The sequence below is a fragment of the Argopecten irradians genome, chromosome 14 (genome assembly GCF_041381155.1).
Source record: "Argopecten irradians isolate NY chromosome 14, Ai_NY, whole genome shotgun sequence".
NCBI lineage: Eukaryota > Metazoa > Mollusca > Bivalvia > Pectinida > Pectinidae > Argopecten > Argopecten irradians.
In genome coordinates this window covers 13,074,283-13,092,696 of record NC_091147.1, presented here as the reverse complement: position 1 = coordinate 13,092,696, position 18,414 = coordinate 13,074,283, and the positions used below count along the sequence as shown (strand labels likewise).

General features: G+C 34.6%; 1 protein-coding gene across 1 annotated transcript; it reads left to right on the top strand.

The window, feature by feature from the left end:
- The first annotated feature begins 6,544 nt into the window (after window positions 1-6,544).
- On the top strand, window positions 6,545-12,649 carry LOC138306988 (tubulin beta-4B chain-like). Its single transcript, XM_069247595.1, has 4 exons — window positions 6,545-6,727; window positions 10,539-10,647; window positions 11,040-11,395; window positions 11,638-12,649. Exons 1-4 carry the CDS (start codon window positions 6,671-6,673, stop codon window positions 12,454-12,456), a joined length of 1,341 nt encoding a protein of 446 aa, XP_069103696.1. The 5' UTR covers window positions 6,545-6,670; the 3' UTR covers window positions 12,457-12,649.
- Window positions 12,650-18,414: the final 5,765 nt, after the last annotated feature.

Here is an 18,414-nt window from a genome sequence, read left to right as displayed (position 1 = left end):
ATTCTCATTTACCTGTATACAAAGCTATTTAGGCTTTGTTGGTATTATTTTGCTTTCCCATTTATCACCTGCTAGCATATTCATGCCACGGTCGTCTGAATTACAAATATATCCTCTGATTATTTTAATAACATCCACATGGCGTTACAAAAATTCAATTTTAATTAGCTGAGCAAAATGTTAAGCTCATACAGTGCGAATCATTTTTTTATCTATGAGCCAGAGTTAATTTTAATCAGCTAAGCAAAATGTTAAGCTCATACAGTGCGAATCATTTTCTTTTATCTATGAGCCAGAGGTAATTTTAATTAGCTATGCAAAATGTTAAGCTCATACAGTGCGAATCATTTTCTTTTATCTATGAGCCAGAGTTAATTTTAATCAGCTAAGCAAAATGTTAAGCTCATACAGTGCGAATCATTTTCTTTTATCTATGAGCCAGAGTTAATTTTAATTAGCTATGCAAAATGTTAAGCTCATACAGTGCGAATCATTTTCTTTTATCTATGAGCCAGAGTTAATTTTAATTAGCTATGCAAAATGTTAAGCTCATACAGTGCGAATCATTTTCTTTTATCTATGAGCCAGAGTTAATTTTAATTAGCTATGCAAAATGTTAAGCTCATACAGTGCGAATCATTTTCTTTTATCTATGAGCCAGAGTTACTTTTGTCGTTCATTATTTCACAAACTGTTTTATTTTCACCTTTACCCTAATTATATTTTACATGTTACATTATTAATATTCATTCTTCGGACGTATTCGACATATTCATTTAAAGACACAAACTGTCAAGAGTTCGTAGGTATTGTTGTCACAAACGCGCGTTATTTAGTTTGTCTGCAATCCGGGGAAAATTATAGGACCTTAAATCCACAAAGAAGACAATTTAATGCTTAATTATCACAAACCAACAAAGTCATGAACAGTATCTAGGTTTTGAAAAAATGGACCTATGCGGTATTGTTCATATCACACTATGGCACAGAACCTGGAGCTATTGCCTATGTTATGATAGAAATATCCACCTGTTTTCAGGTGGATACGTGATTTATCCCAAAACTATGCAAGTTTCACAATGGAAAAACTATGTGATAAATTCCATAGCAGTTGGTTATAATTTATGTTTACCCACTGGATACACACTCCAGTGTGTAAACACCTAAGGCGCCCCTGATTGGTCAACTTAAAGGATTTTTTTATTCCGATTGGCTCTCAACTTTGACTACTTTTCATAGCGCATTTTCATTTATACAACATTGCATTTACTGCATATCCGGTTGTTGCTTATTTAAAGTAATTAACAATAAAATATTGGCTTTCTATTTAGGCACTATATTTTATGGCGAAAAGATATCATTACACATTGTATGGTGGTAAGTTACCCTGAATGAAGACGAATAAATAAAGAGTTTATGTTATGGGATAAATAAGTTCCCCAACGAGTGACTGTTGTTGATCTTGTTTATCTAAACTCTCATTAGTTTATTTTTATTATGTTTTGAAAAACACTCGCTAGAATTTCGCAAAATTTGAAAATTAACTTGTTCGAGTTTAATAAACGTGATAAATAACAGTCAATATGTCAAATAACAGATTGACATATGTTGTATTATAATGTATTGACATTGTAAATTAGATATAAACCACTTCATGTAACGTCATGTACATGCATGTATCTCTTCTTCATGTTATTGAGTATTTCCTCTCCCCGATATTGAGTAGTACTGTTAAATTATTCTGAACATATTGCAGGCTGATAATATAAAGTAAATACAAAGAAAACAAAACACATACTAACCATTTAAAAAAAAATCATACAAAAATATACACTTATATTGGCAGGGTCAAATCGATTGCAGTAAATCTGCTGCCGTCCGTCACATCTTGCTGAATGATGACGTCACCATATCACCATATAGCAAACATATCTTGACATCATGGAAGGTCCCTTTTGGCTATATTTGGGTACGACTTGGACCTGTTGGAGTCTTATATCAATCCCGAAAGTGATCTTGACATCACAATGCAATCTTTCTATATTTGGGCACGACCTCAATCTTTTGAACTCTTATATCAACCTTGGATGACGTCACCAATGCATATTTTTTTTTCTGGTGAAAAGAGTGTTTATCAAAACGTAATGTAGTTTCAGCCAATCATAAGCAAGTAAAGCATACAGCCATAAAATAATGACAAAATGTCAACTCAAGCCGAAAGGTAATGTAAGTATGTGAGATAGCCATGTTTGTAGATATTCCATTCATGTATATAGCCTGAAGTACCGTATTGTTTGTTAACGTAAATTCGACAAATCAGGAGTAAGTATTACTGCCGTATTCTACATTACTGGACTGTCATAGCATACTTGACCTTTCTATATGTAACAACAGGCGAGACAGGTAGTCTGGTTCATTAATGTACAAACTTGAAGCAGAGCGTCCCTCTCTTGATTCTTCATAGGTAGAACATGCAGGGCTATGATTGGTAAGGGTTTTCTTTCACTTGAAATGCCTTCAGTTTTGCTATGAGGATCACATAGCATAGATTGATGGATATTCCGTTAGTGATATTAACCCTTGTAATATCGAGAATGATAATCACGTTGAATGTTTTCTTGTTCAGTGCTTCTTAGTATAAAATAAGCAAAACGAACGGTTCAAATCGTTGTCAATGCAAGGTAATCGGACGGGGTGTGCTGTTCTATGTCTTTGGCAGTATGGTTTAGTGAGATAACAATGCAAGTTATGCAGCAGTCATATTAATACATTGGACATGATATGAATATACTTGTACTGGGATCTCCAAAATGTACCAAAAACCCAAAGCAAACCTAAGTGTAAATGTCGTTCGTACGACATTTGAACGAATAAACGTACCCAGCCTAATAGACACCATTATCTGTCTATGCTACAATATTGCAGCTTATACGATATTTACATATTTTGATTTGGTAATACACATTATTGTCGTTGATGCTAGTGCTTGAAAAGCAATGTTGACGATAAAATCGAGACAAAATCACACAACTGTAAATTTCAAGAGGTCCAATGGACCGTACTATGGTTGGTTAACCTTGTTTGTAAAAACTATTAGCACCAAACTTTACCTCTTTTAAATAGTTTTCCAATCAATCAAGTAAGTCTTTGTCGCTTCCTTAGAACTACGTATGGCGTGATGTTCCTATATGTAATTGTTATAACATAAAAGATCTGAAATACCAATTTGTTAAAAGAATAAAAGAGATGACATTTGTAGATACTAAATTGTAGGAGTTTTGTTCCTAGCATAAATTTTAATCTAAAATATCAATCTGTTAAAGAATAAAATATATAATAAAACTGTCATTTCTTCAAATCACCAGGTGCGTGATTATGTGGAAATTATATCCATGAACTGTCAATATGGAATTTAATTAACGCTTGGAAGTCACATAGATTGGCTTTGTCGTTGAGGTCTATATTGCTGTCTTATTCGGTCCGGTATCTAGACATTTTAGTCAGTAATAGGGGATTTGTTTGATAATGCCAGGTCACTAGACTAGTGTTATCAGAATATTGACACTGAAGAATCCATAAATGAAGTAGAGGTAGATAGCATGGGTATTTAAATGAGAAGTGTTTGAATATTCCGGTATACCAAGACAACTACAAACTGCAATCATGTATAGACAAGCTGTCATATTGATATTTTATCTTTTCCAATACTTCTGGCTCTTCATTAATATTGGAGCTAAATATTAGATAACTTACGATCTATCTCTGTGTAATTTTATAATGAGACTACCACACGAATATGTCATTATGAACTTAGATATGAATTGATAAAAATACATATATCTTTTGGTTTAAGTACATAACATATATCAACATTTATAAAGACGAGTTCTTGTGATAATACATATAAGGTTCATTTTATATAAAACAGGTCTTAAAGTTAAATGTGCCGTCACTGGGCGAACATTTTGTTATGCTATTTTTGCATCGTTAGTCTTTTAAAATCCATTAGGTTAGGTGAATTAAGCTGTGAAAATTGAAAATTATTCACAATGGCGTAGGAAGATGAAATGTAATGGGGGGAGGAGGGGAGTAAAGGGCCTCAATATTTCGTAACACCCCCTCCCTCGCTTTTTTCATAATCAATACATATATTCCTTGTACACATCTATAAACATTCGCGTCGCTAGAAGGAAATTAATGAATACGCAAATTAGCGTACAAATTGGGGGGATAATACGATTTAGAATGACTGAGATGAGTTTTAGGATGTATTTTGATGATTTTGTGAGCGACAAAGGCGCGAGATTTTTGTGTTTTGGGGGATCCGAGGGTCTCTCCTGGGGAAAAATTGTGCGATTAGACTGGCAGAGATGAGTTTACGATGTATTTTATTGAATTTGCGAGCGCCGAAGGCGCGAGATTTATGTGTTTGGGGTGTCCGGGGGATTCCCCCGGTACGATTTGGAATGGCTGAGATGAGTTTTTCAATATTTTTTAATGAATGTAAAGCGTTCTTAACACTGTAATTTTTCAATTTAAAGTAACATTCATTTAGTAATGATAATTGTGAGAGTCGTCATACCATTATGCAACCCAGCTCGATCTGAATCTCACCGGATTCACACCATCGGCACATTGTTGTGTAACTCAAAATAATAATGAATTGATTGTCTTGCTAAGACATATAAACAAATTGATCTTTTAAGAAGGATGTTTTGAAATAGTATAATCCCTTGATGGAAATTTTTAGTCTAGTTCGTGTGATCGTTTTAGGAAACGCGACGCGCAGCGGAAAATTTTCTAAATTGAAGTACAAAAATGTGCAGGAGGACCCTTTTATCTTTCAACTGTGCATTTTTAGAACTTTTCACACTCCGAAAATGGGGGAGGGGGGATGGTGGCAAAAAGACATGTTTGCCAACCGTCCTGGGGAACGGGGGGACAAGTCCCCTCCAGCGTCCGCCCCTGATTCAAATGGCTTCAGATGCCTTATAAATGTTACAACACAGAAATCATGTACTGTAAAATTGGTATTTTTTATGTTTAGATGGAAACATATCTGCAGACATCACTTTATAATTGCTAATAACACCACAACGAGTTTCCAGCCAATAAAAATAGCTTCACGTTAAATATATCATAATAGTGTCATAAACAAAAATATTATCACATGAGCGTATTATGTGATAAAAGTAATGAACAAAGAAAACATGTTATAGGTTACTTTGAAGTCTTCGGAAGCGTGTAGTGTACATAATAATGTTTTGGAGGTTTCAGAATAAAATGATTTTCCATGATGGACTTGTTATTTGTCACCATAGGATACCCACTAAGCTGTCCATCGCAGCGTGTTCTTGAAACATGATTTGCTATGCTTGAGTGAACACGAATCCAAGAGTATCATCTGATGAGGTCTTTGACATAAGATTAGCCATCCTTTATTTACATCTTTGTCAGTGAATTGAACAGTCAATACTATTTAAAGGAGTGCCGTAAAACATCATCTGGCTTGTCACTTTCTATTCAAAGACATCAAACGTGTAACTTTAAAAATTATCTATATTGATGTATGTAGCTGATATTTCAATCATATTAGCATCACTCAATGTTATTAGTATAGCATGGTGTAATACTGCCTCTATTTCATAAATATGTGGTATCGTAAAAAGTACAATTCTTTTCTGCTGTTGTAGTAAGAAAGCCTTTTAAGTAGAATTTGATCATTGTATTATATAAAGAAATTCTGCTTAAAACGTTTTCTTACAAGTGCAGAAATATAATATTTTCCCCAATACGCTGACGCTGTTAAGTAGATATATAATATTTTCCCCAATACGCTGACGCTGTTAAGTAGATACATATATGTAGGTTAACATTACCCGTTGCATAAACTGTAAATATCCACTGTACGTTCAATATCACACGAAATTATGAAGAAATATTTGTAAATGTGTATATGCAACCAAATCCTCAACAGTAACCACAATTATATAAACCGAATCCCATTTTAAATTTAGTGTATTTTGTATTATGTGATATTGTCACTTATTTCTGAAAAAAAAAACCCACACGCGTTAGTATATCTTTATCATATAGCGTTATATCCATCTGTGAGTTTAATGTGTTTTTTTTTTTCTATAGCCTGTTCATACTTGATCGATCTGATTTGACCGCTACCTGTGGAGTAGAATATTCAATTACCGTTGATGGTTCCGTGAACCGAGAACTATACCACAGCTTCATTTATTCAAATAGAAATAAAAAGTAATCTGATAGTTTATGGATGAGTGAATCCGCGGACTGCCGGCGTTCATGTTCGGGCAAAACACCATGTCATCTGTACTGCAAATAAAAACAAGCATATCGTATTTATTTCATAAGATTAATTCATATCTGTCATTAGTCCGATGTGAAATAAATAAATTTAAAGAAAAAGTTAAAATTGATACATTATGTTCTTCCACAAAATATAAATAATTTGAAAATATGACCCATCTATGGATCAACCAATCAGAAGCGTTGACGGAAGGAAGAAAGGCAGCCATAAAGAAGCGATAATATTTAAAGCCCGGCTGTCAGTAAACTCCTCAGTGGAAAGGCTGAAAGCTGTCGGAGCGAAGAGAACCCCCTGTAAACCAGGTGAAACCTACTGACTGAAACATCAATCAAGATGAGGGAAATCGTACATCTTCAAGCTGGACAGTGTGGTAACCAGATCGGAGCCAAGGTGAGATTATCAACACGATATCGCTTGTACAATGCATTGATTATTATTGGGATAGGGTTTAAATAACAACTTAAGATAATATACAACGTGAACATATTTCATTCCTAATGTCATGTTGTAGGTGATTTAGATTCGATATCATTTTTTTCATTCATTTTTTACTGTCATACCATGAATGTAAGATACATTAACGCATTGGAGTATTTTCTACATTTTATTAAAGATTTTTGTTATTTGTTCACTAGACCGTAATCGTCATAGCAACTCTCGCTATGGCAACATAAACAAAACATAATGAAATTCCATACTATTCGTCTTTATCTATGTGTAAACAAAACGATAGTTAATGTTTGTTTTTCTTGAAATTAACGACAAAATCTATGTTGTACTGAAGAAACTATACAAACGAGAACCTTTACATGTGTAAATAGTTCGGCGCGAAAACAAGTGTCAACAGGTATGATACAACTGTGGACTATCGATCGGAACGGTTTAGTTTGGCTCATCTCAGAACGCAGGCGACTTATTGAAGGATTTATATAGATAATACTCGTGATAGATAACTCGTCAGAAAGGTGTGGTTTTATCGAGCAATTCCGTCTTTGCTTTTCATCATCATTATCTCTAAATCGTCAAACGTATCGATTGATATTAAAATATAATAGAGCTATTGTATTGGCGCGGTTTTGTTCCAATTTCTGTAATTAATCTTAAGAAATTATGGTTTAAGTAATGCTGGCATAATTACTCGGAGAATGTAACATTATATATACTGTTGTGTAAAAACTATTTAATTTTCATATTTTCTTTAAATAATCAAAATTCATCAACCGTCGGAAATATCGGTCACAAGTCAAACAATTTTCACATATTCTAAGCTCGATTGATAGCTGTTAATCTGTACAACAAAATATGATGACCTTATGGTATAGATGAAATCATAAAAGGTTTCGAGAAAACATGTGATGGCTTGATTAAGAGAGAGGGGAATGTGTATTTTACATGTGTAAAGTTACATTCTACTATATTTTCAACCATCTTTTACTGTTACTGTAAATGCTGAATCTTTCACAAGTTTTTCTTTTCGCTCAAGTACCAATACCATATTTCGTTATGACCATGTTTTGGTGTATGTATAATGTCAAGGGTTAGAAGTTATATTTCAGTCGTAAGCAAATACTTTGTAGAGACATTTAAGGGCGGTTATTTCAATTGGGCCAAACAAGGTCGCCTATCTTAGACCTGCTTTATCTGGAGAACAAGTGGGGATCGTTTCAATATCCTTTGATGGTTCGATATGTATAACCATGATCGGCGACATAAATTTGAAATATGTGCTGGTATCTGTACTCAACTTTTCACAAGTAGCACTAATAACTATTGATTTTTGTCTTGTCTCAAGGTTTTTATATCACAAGTCAGAAGTCTGAATAGCCTTATTCATATACATGTAGTCATATATTATATCGAAACGTATTTATTGATCCAGTAAATATCGCAAAGTGTTTGATGGTGAATGGCCGTTGATATGAATTCATTAAATGTGTTGTGGATTTTTCAATATTAATAAAAGAATGACAAATTCCTTCAACCTATGAAAAACATACGGCAAATAAAATGTTCGTCGTCACAAATGTACTTGACGTGTTTTTATGTTATACATTTATTTCTTGCACGTAAAGATAGGTGAATGTTTTAATATGCAAAACTAATTTTCAAGATACGCTGTGGTTGCTATGGACGCAATCTTAAGAAGTTATCTCATTTGATTATCTAAAGCATTGGTGCGAAACTATTATTGAAAATGATAATGTATATTTATTTTGAATCATTATAAATACAAAACGAACTGACAGATGTTTAAGTGGTTGTTTTAATCACAAACGATAAAACGATAAATCAAACAGGCGGATATGGATATTACATTTACACTATTCTCGGCAATATTTGTTGTGGGATGCTATGGGCGTTACTAGGCTGATCATCAGTTTAATATAACTGCGCAGCCATTTTTAAATCCCTAATGTCTTTCCGACCAACAGGTGATATACTTTTCATCTAAAAACTCATTTCTTACTTCCAATATAAAACAGCAATGTTCTCTATCAATTCGATCTTTTGAATCGGAAACCATAATGCATGAATGCATTGGCTGTCGCCAGTTCGAAGCTAGAATAAAACTCATTTATCAGTAACGCATCGATAAATAACCATTGAATACATTAAAAACCCGTGACCTCAATAGTATAATTATTGTATATATACATACTGTAGTCACAAACACTTATCTAACGAAACACAATTTTCGCATGGTTACGTGTAGTTGTAGCAGCAAATTGACCCAGAATAACTCCACAGTTAACTTTATTAAGATTGGTGGTGTGAGGATGCTAGTACATTTAATTAAAGATTGATATCATCAAAACTTTATTCATATTTGCAAAACCTATTTCATTATCTATTTTTTGTTCAATGATTTTACTAAAAAGGATTTTAATATTAGACGTCGATGAATTGCTACAAGTTTCAATTAAAGATGAACATCATAAATAAACCATTATGTATTCATATCTACAATAGCTATCTCTTCTTATAATAGTTCCAATGAAAATTATTTCCATTTTATTATAACGTAATTTGATAGATTAATGATACATGTTTTGATTACCGATACATGACGTTTACCGCGGAAGATCATAACATGACGCGTCAAGTTTCGATACGAAATAGAGATTGATGACTTTAATATGAAATTAATGCCACTACCCCTCAGAAAATAAATATCTAGTGTTTGTTGTGAGTCGTTGCTAGGCTGATAGGCAATTTAATAACACTACTCCAATATCTTTAAATTCCATAAGCATTTCCGAATAACAGATGATTTAGCTTGATGTAAAGGTGAGGCGAGAAAATAGCATTGAACGAATTCCCTTTAAACCTCGTACTCTATACAAGTGTATGCTAATGCACACATCTGAAATTTTTCCATGCGTAAATAAATTCCATATAAGAACGGTCTTGTGTTGATAAATCACGTTATGCTGTATGTATCCAGTGTATATCAAATTAAGGATGAATGGTATATATATATGAAATGATCAATTCCAATATGTATTATTATCATGTACTTCGCGTACTTTATGTGACCTGGTCTCAGGATCAGGAGACGGTTTGTAGTTTAATGCAGACTTAGTTAGACTTAGCCAATCAGGGGTGACGTAAAAAAGAATGATGTTTTTTATTAGCTTAAAAACTTCAATTTAAGTTTGTTTTTCGATTCAAAAGTTGATTGATTTTAATGGCGACTTCAGTGCGCTTTGTTACATTTCACAGCTACATATGTAGGTTAATTTTCCTCAATATTGTTAAGTAAAACTTACACCATTTTAGTATATTGCCTGTTGATGTACGCTGTATAACCTCGTACCATGTAAGGTATTTTATGTGAAAGGTAAAATCGGTATTAAAATTTCACAAGGTAATTTTAGAATATATCTTAACCTCTTAACTAATATTCTTCATTTTCATGTTTAAATTTCACCAAGCTTTCACAAATTTGAAAAATAAACTAAAAACATTTTAAATATTTTTTTCGCGTCTCACATTAATTGATTATGAAATATACTTTTGTTGATATAATGTAAGTCAGTAGCAGTTGGAAATTCAATTATCCACAAAAATACAAAGTGCAACATATCAATAAATAGGTATTCAACTATAATACAGTAACGTTAAAAAAACACTCTGACCCGCTTCTTATATTTTCTCAGTCTTTTAACATCTGAACAAAATTTTTCACTCTATTTTTCAGTTCTGGGAAGTAATTTCCGATGAACACGGAATTGACCCCACCGGTACATACCACGGAGATTCCGACCTTCAGTTGGAAAGGATCAATGTATACTTTAATGAGGCCACTGGTGAGTTCAATCATATTACTGTGTCTTGAGATTTAGTCCTTTGATATCAATTCTCTATATCCTGGCATCACAGCATGCTGATTCACTAGAGTGGTTGACATTCTAGAAACTATCTTTACTAAAAGACAATTTCTTTTTCAATATCATATCGCATCCAACAGATTTGGACATACTGTAACTTGAAACATTGTACCGTTGGTGTTAAAGGTAAATACATATGCAATGTTTCTTGGTGTTGATTGTAAAAATATCATTGGAATAAACAGAACATATACATAATACGTATTCATTTGACATGAAAGCACTTCAATAAAATCATTGAAATGAAAATCAACATGAACACATTATAAAAACTAAAGCAACCATGGCATTTTGTATTCAAATGTTTATAGGTGGCAAATATGTCCCCCGAGCTGTCTTGGTGGATCTGGAGCCCGGAACAATGGACTCTGTAAGATCCGGTCCTTTTGGACAAATCTTCAGACCAGACAACTTTACTTTCGGACAGAGTGGTGCTGGAAACAACTGGGCTAAGGGACATTACACAGAAGGAGCTGAGCTCGTAGACTCCGTTCTTGATGTTGTGAGGAAAGAAGCAGAAAGCTGTGATTGTCTCCAGGGATTCCAGTTGACACATTCTCTTGGTGGTGGTACTGGATCTGGAATGGGAACTCTCCTCATCTCCAAAATCCGTGAAGAATACCCAGACAGGATCATGAACACGTTCTCTGTTGTACCGTCGCCAAAGGTATCTTATGATAAAGCTTACAAATTACGATGATTCAATTTAATCTCCCAAAGGTTTCAACTGGTAGAAGAAATTTTCATTCACTGATTCGGTCTTGTAACAAATTTGTATATTTTATTCAAAGAATAGTTTAGAAAGAAAAAGAAATGTTTTGCATCTTAAATCAAATATTTTCCTACACACTTACTTCTTGTATAAAAGACTATTTTTGCGACTATCATATCGTTCGTTTTCTGTTATAGGTATCTGACACAGTGGTTGAACCATATAACGCCACCCTCTCGGTCCACCAACTTGTTGAGAACACAGATGAGACCTACTGTATCGACAACGAGGCTCTTTACGACATCTGCTTCCGTACCCTTAAACTCACCACACCCACATACGGTGACTTGAACCATCTTGTCTCCGCCACCATGTCCGGAGTCACCACTTGTCTCCGATTCCCCGGTCAACTGAACGCCGATCTTCGTAAATTGGCTGTCAACATGGTTCCCTTCCCCCGTCTCCACTTCTTCATGCCTGGTTTCGCTCCTCTTACATCTCGTGGTAGCCAGCAGTACAGGGCTCTTACCGTCCCAGAGCTGACCCAACAGATGTTCGATGCTAAGAACATGATGGCTGCCTGTGATCCTCGTCACGGACGTTATCTTACCGTCGCTGCCATGTTCCGTGGACGCATGTCGATGAAGGAGGTTGATGAACAGATGTTGAACGTCCAGAACAAGAACAGCAGCTACTTCGTTGAATGGATCCCCAACAACGTCAAGACCGCCGTCTGTGATATCCCACCACGTGGTCTTAAGATGTCTGCTACATTCGTTGGTAACAGCACTGCCATTCAGGAACTCTTCAAGCGTGTCTCTGAGCAGTTCACCGCTATGTTCCGTCGTAAGGCTTTCTTGCATTGGTACACTGGTGAGGGTATGGACGAGATGGAATTCACTGAGGCTGAATCCAACATGAACGACTTGGTGTCTGAGTACCAACAGTACCAGGATGCCACCGCCGAGGAGGAAGGCGAGTTCGATGAAGAAGAGGATGAACAACATGAGGTTTAATTTGTTCGTTCCGAAAACGGAAAGCCACCATCCGTGATAGGTGATGAACGATTTACTAAGTAAAGCTTGCTAAGAATTCTTTAAAGCAGGCGAACACCATCCTCCTTATAACTACATTTATTTAGGCCATTTATGACCATCTTAAACGAAGAAACGATGTAGTAAAGAATATTAAAATTATTTATTATTAAAATTGTTTCTTTTTATATGTATATGACTTTCTCTTAGAACATTTCTTATACGATCAGAAAATACTGATAAAGATAAAGATAATATCTAACTGTTTGAAGCGACAGTAATTATATCTTAGTTTTATCGTAAATCTTACCATGAACATGTCACAAATTGATTTTCCTAAAAAGAAGTGCTCTACCGTCTGAGCTATCTGGTCCAATCCCGCTACAGATATCATAACCAAACATTGATGTTTAATGTCCATTTGTATTGGTAAATAAACCTTCATTGAAACGACTGCTAGGACTCACATTAGTTTGAAAACGGATTATTTGTATTAAAAAGCGCGGGAATCAAGCACACAAGGCCGGAGGGGTGTTAATTAGGCATACCCTGTTATTGGTAAAAATAAGCACATAAACATATATAGAGTCATCATTTCAAACCTTTCACATAAACTGTCAAAGGTTCATTGTATTATTGATGAAACCATTTCCATCAGTTACATATAATGAATTGAAGATTGTCATCATTTGCAATACCACTATATGATAATAAATGTGTTATCTCCTTGTTTATTAATTGTATATTCCAACATATTGCATTTGAAAGTATTAAAATTAGAGAATGAAAAGTCCTTTTACATCAAAATATCAAAATATTACAGATTAGATATTGGAAATTCATGAAACCAAATATTAGATAAAAGATTTGTCGTATATGTACATGTAAATGCCAATTCCGCAGTTCAAGTCACTTATAACATGTGGTCTTTAATTCGAGTTATGTATACAATTGGATATAAGGGTAGACATATATATGCATGATGGCTATATTTCCAACATGTGTGTACATGATATTCGTAGAAAACTAGACGATTCCAAGATGTATTCTGTAGGAATTTATCTATAAACAGACTCGAAATATTGAGACTTACATGAAGAAGAAGAAAAAGAAGAAGAAGAAGGAAGAAGAAGAAGAAGAAGAAGAAAAAACATAAATCTGCCAGTACTGTCAATGGCATTAAATTGCACTTATTACATTTCACAGTTTTGAAATTCACAGCTAAAGCGCACCGTTGATATTTTTTTCTGAGAGTCAAAACATGATATGGATCCTTATCATTTGAAATTATCCCTTAAACACCTTATTTTCGCAAAATGCAGATCTTCGCGTAATTTCACAAGATCGATTGAACAAGAATTCTAATAGTTCACGAATAATTGGAAAAGAGACCTTTATTATAATCTTATGTTTTCACGAAAACACGTGAACATGAAGTGGTCGACGTTTAAAATTCTTGTAAACCACCTAAAAATCATATATCATTTATCCGTTTTGAAAATAAAGACCGATGACAATACCGAATGATAAACAAGATAACACAATGTATATGTATGCCTAGTCTATATTGTATAGATATCTTCATTGTGGGTAAGGATCCATTATATCTCCATATATCACATTTCAAAAACAATAATCATTGTAATCATTCAAACATGATTAAAATCAATACAGGCCCGATTTCTCGAAACAAGCTTAAGTTAAACACTGACTTATGTCAACATGTAACATAAAGATGGTGCACTTTCTGAGCCCCGACCCCAACATCATGAAGCAATCTGAAGTCTAAAACAGTCTTAAGTTTAGACTTAGCCAATCGCAGAACACGTTACAAAACGTAACGTCAGTTTTGATTGGCTGAGCAAAAACTTAAGTATAAAACTGTTTCATGCTCCTGGGGCGTCTGCTCACAAGGGCAGACTCCATGGTATACAAATACGACATAAACAGATCCACTACGGGACGTACAGTAATAACATATACACAATAGTATAAATGTGTGTTTGATGATAGAATTATAAAAAGATAAAGTGCTATGTACCTCGGTTAAGTTTATATCTACTGAAGGGAACATGTGTATCATTATTTATACATATATGTGGCATAAATACACAATGCATATGTATTGCATATTATTCTAATATTTTTATGATGGTTTTATTGATAAAACATATATTTGTATTAGAGTATTGCTTTAGATATATTTGTATTATAGTGTTTATGTTGATTTTGACGTGGAAAAAAAATACCACAAAAATAAAAACAAAAAACAACCAAACAAAACAAAACAAAAAACATGGTATCACAATATGATTATGTTCCCTTACAATAACATTATACGGCATTTATACGGTATTGCGTTCCTTCACAATGGGAGAGGGTGTGATTTTTTTCGTTGTGACACCAGACAGCTTCCGTACTTCCGATATCTGCAGTGATATTATATTCTTAAATGCATTATGCTCACAAACAGCCTGTGGCCCTACTTAGCTATGAGATATTTCTATGGAACTTTTTTTTTATTTAAGTGCAGTTTTACATTCATATATTGCTTTGGTCATATTTATTCGCTATATATTTTATTGACACATTATGTTTCTATATTCATGTTATACAAACACGAAATAATTTGATGAAAAAATATTGTTACAGGTAAAAACGTAGTGAATATTATATAATATAAACCGGAAAAAAAGATGTATTGATCGGGGTATTGATATTGACATCATGTTTACCAGCACTAAAGTCCAAAATTATTTCATCATATGGTCAGAGAAATCTTATCTGTACTCATATATATACATATATATACAAAGCCTACGTGCCCGCATTGAAAAAGCAACCTTCGAAGTCTTCTTCAAGCAATAGATTGCCATAAAATATTACGTTATGGAGATAAGCCGAAAGATTACAATATGTCAGAGAGAGAACTTTATCGAGGCCCGTCAGGGCCGAGATCTGTTCTCTCTCCCACATATTGTACAGTTGGAGGCTTTTCTCTAACTTAAAAAATAGCAAGTCTTTGTGTTAAGCCTTTGTCTATGAGCTCAGGTAATTCTACCGATGTGCGTTCAATCAAGACAAATCCAATATAGACAATGGCAACATAGAATGACCTCTGCCTGTGTTATATGTGATGAATAACATTCATGAACGGAATGCTTTTGGGTTGAACAACTATCTGTAAATTCCTTTTCACCATGTCCACCAACAGTGATGAAAGGATATCTCTTTCTCAATTTAAGCGATGCAATATTGTAGCTTAAGTGACGTTTATTACTAAAAGGACATTTCTTTCCAAATGTCTGATGTGGTAAGGAAATGACATATGACACTAGACTTGAAATTTAGGCTATTGTTTAAAAGCGTCTTGCTAAAATGAGCGCATATAACAGTGATTCCCATGCCAGTTCAAAAACAGTCGGTGCTGCCCCATAACTTTCAGAAGATTTTAATTCCGACCTCTCTAGTGACAACTTTGGATTTATTTATACTATGTGCGATTTCGTTCAATAATCCAATGGGATTTAAGTTATTCTGGAAGATTGTTGAAAAAATATCAGAATAAATGTAGAACTGCAGTGTAGATGATTTTGAAATTTAAAATTCAATGTGGTTACAAAAACAACAAGGTTTCAGAAGTCGGGAATTGGAGTTAATGTAAATAATGGTTAAGTGTGAATTCATTACATACAGAAATTCTGTGGATGTGTTTAATTCCGCATCAGTACAGGATTGAATTCTTTTCATATTCATTGTGTGGGATTTTTTCGTAATTTGGATTAAAAGATAATTAAATATTCCGGCAGATTGTGTGTTAACATAATCATGGGATTATTCTCGGAGACATTTACTCAACCGTATTGTGTAACTCTCCCATGTGACTGTCTAATATTAGAGTCACATATAAGACAGTAAAAGGTAGCATATAGGACAGTTACAGGTAATGATCCGATAATCGGGGAGTTAAAGAACAGAAACAACAAAAGATGACATGACAACTATGTTTTAAATTTAGGTATAAATGAAGTGACAATCGACACCAAAATGGTGTTGACAAAATAAACAATAGCTTTGAATAGTGAAATGATAGCTTTGGTTTCCAGTTTGCTGAGTTTTGTTACACTACACTCCGGCCAGTGTCCAGATGGTTTCGGGTTCGAATAATCCTTGTCTGGTTGTGCATTTCTCATCGCTCAGCTTTCATATTTTACTGAGATTCAACAAGCTTTCAGCTTGTATGATGTATTAACAGACTTTTCAGTAACTCATAAAGTACTCTTACAGAATTGCAAATGTTAGCGTTTCATCCACTCAGCCATTAGCCAATGTCGTCTGCCTTGTTTCGACTTGGCCGAGGTTGATATACAATCCAACGACAATAGACGTTAAATGATCACAAGTTCAGTAGTCCGTACACGTGTTATAGGAATCGATACAACAGCTTTGGGATATACTGCATAGATTAACATTCATTAGAAAATCATTTTTGGTTCTGAATTGCTAATGTGGGTTGTCATTCATTTATTAACATTTACTGCATAAAGCTGGTCTTGTCTGGATCCTATAGTAGACGACCCAGTGACATCGTAAAGGTATGTACGATTTGTCGGATTCTTAACTTATTTTCTTGGTAAACCTTCTAAAACATGTTACAAATATTTAAAAGTGAATGTTCTTACAGGCAACCGAGTGTGTCGGAAATGAAATGATATTTTAGCCTACTTCTACATTAGTTTTGAAGTTAAATTTGAAACGATCGCTTGGATTCTTGTTATTGGATTTTATATACATTGTAAGCTGCAGCAAAGCACATACATTCCGCAAAGTGAAAAAAAAATTATAAAAGATATATATTTAGTAAGTAGAGGAACTTACATTAGTGGCTATATGATATGAAATTTATCAAACGAGTTCAAATATTTGGTCAAATTATTAACGAGTTTGATAAGTTTTATATAACACAGACACGACTTAAATTATCTCGTAACTATATAAAAAGATAGAAACCGGCTAGGATGTGACTAGAATTCTCCCTTCAGGGTTATTTTACTGCTGGTCCTAAGGACCGGCTGACCCAAAAAGTTACTGGTCCTGACTGAAAATTACTGTTCCTTACAAAATTATGATTCACCATTTATCCTTGTAGTTTATATAATTACAAAACTATACTAGCAAAGTTGTTAGTTTTACTAAAAAAATATATCCGCATATCCGGATAAGTATCGTGCGCTCTCAACAAAGCTGACTGAACACCAGAATATTACACAAAACAAGAGGCCTAGAGGGCCTGTATCGCTCACCTGGTTTGAATGCCAAGAAATGTTCTGAATACAAGTTCATTGTTTCTTTTCTGAAGGAATTTTAATATTAACCTCTAAATCCCCTATTGGGCCCAGCCCCTCCTGCCCCCAGGGGGTCAGAGCCAAAATTTATACAAGTTCTGTTCCCCTTCCCCGAGGATGTTTGTGGCCAAATTTGGTTACATTCCATGCAGAACTCTATGACTAGTAGCGATTTAAAGGATTTACCTCTATTTCCCCTATTGGGCCCAGCCCCTCCTGCCCCCGGGGGGTCAGAGCCAAAATTCATAAAAGTTCTGTTCCCCTTCCCCCAAGGATGTTTGTGGCCAAATTTGGTTACATTCCATTCAGAACTCTATGACTAGTAGCGATTTAAAGGATTTACCTCTATTTCCCCTATTGGGCTCCGCCCCTCCTGCCCCCGGGGGACCAGAGCCAAAATTTATACAATTTCTGTTCCCCTTCCCCCAAGGATGTTTGTGGCTATTTTTGGTTACAATCCATGCAGAACTCTATGACTAGTAGCGATTTAAAGGATTTACCTCTATTTCCCCTATTGGGCCCCGCCCCTCCTGCCCCCGGGGGGTCAGAGCCAAAATTTATACAAGTTCTGTTCCCCTTCCCCCAAGGATGTTTG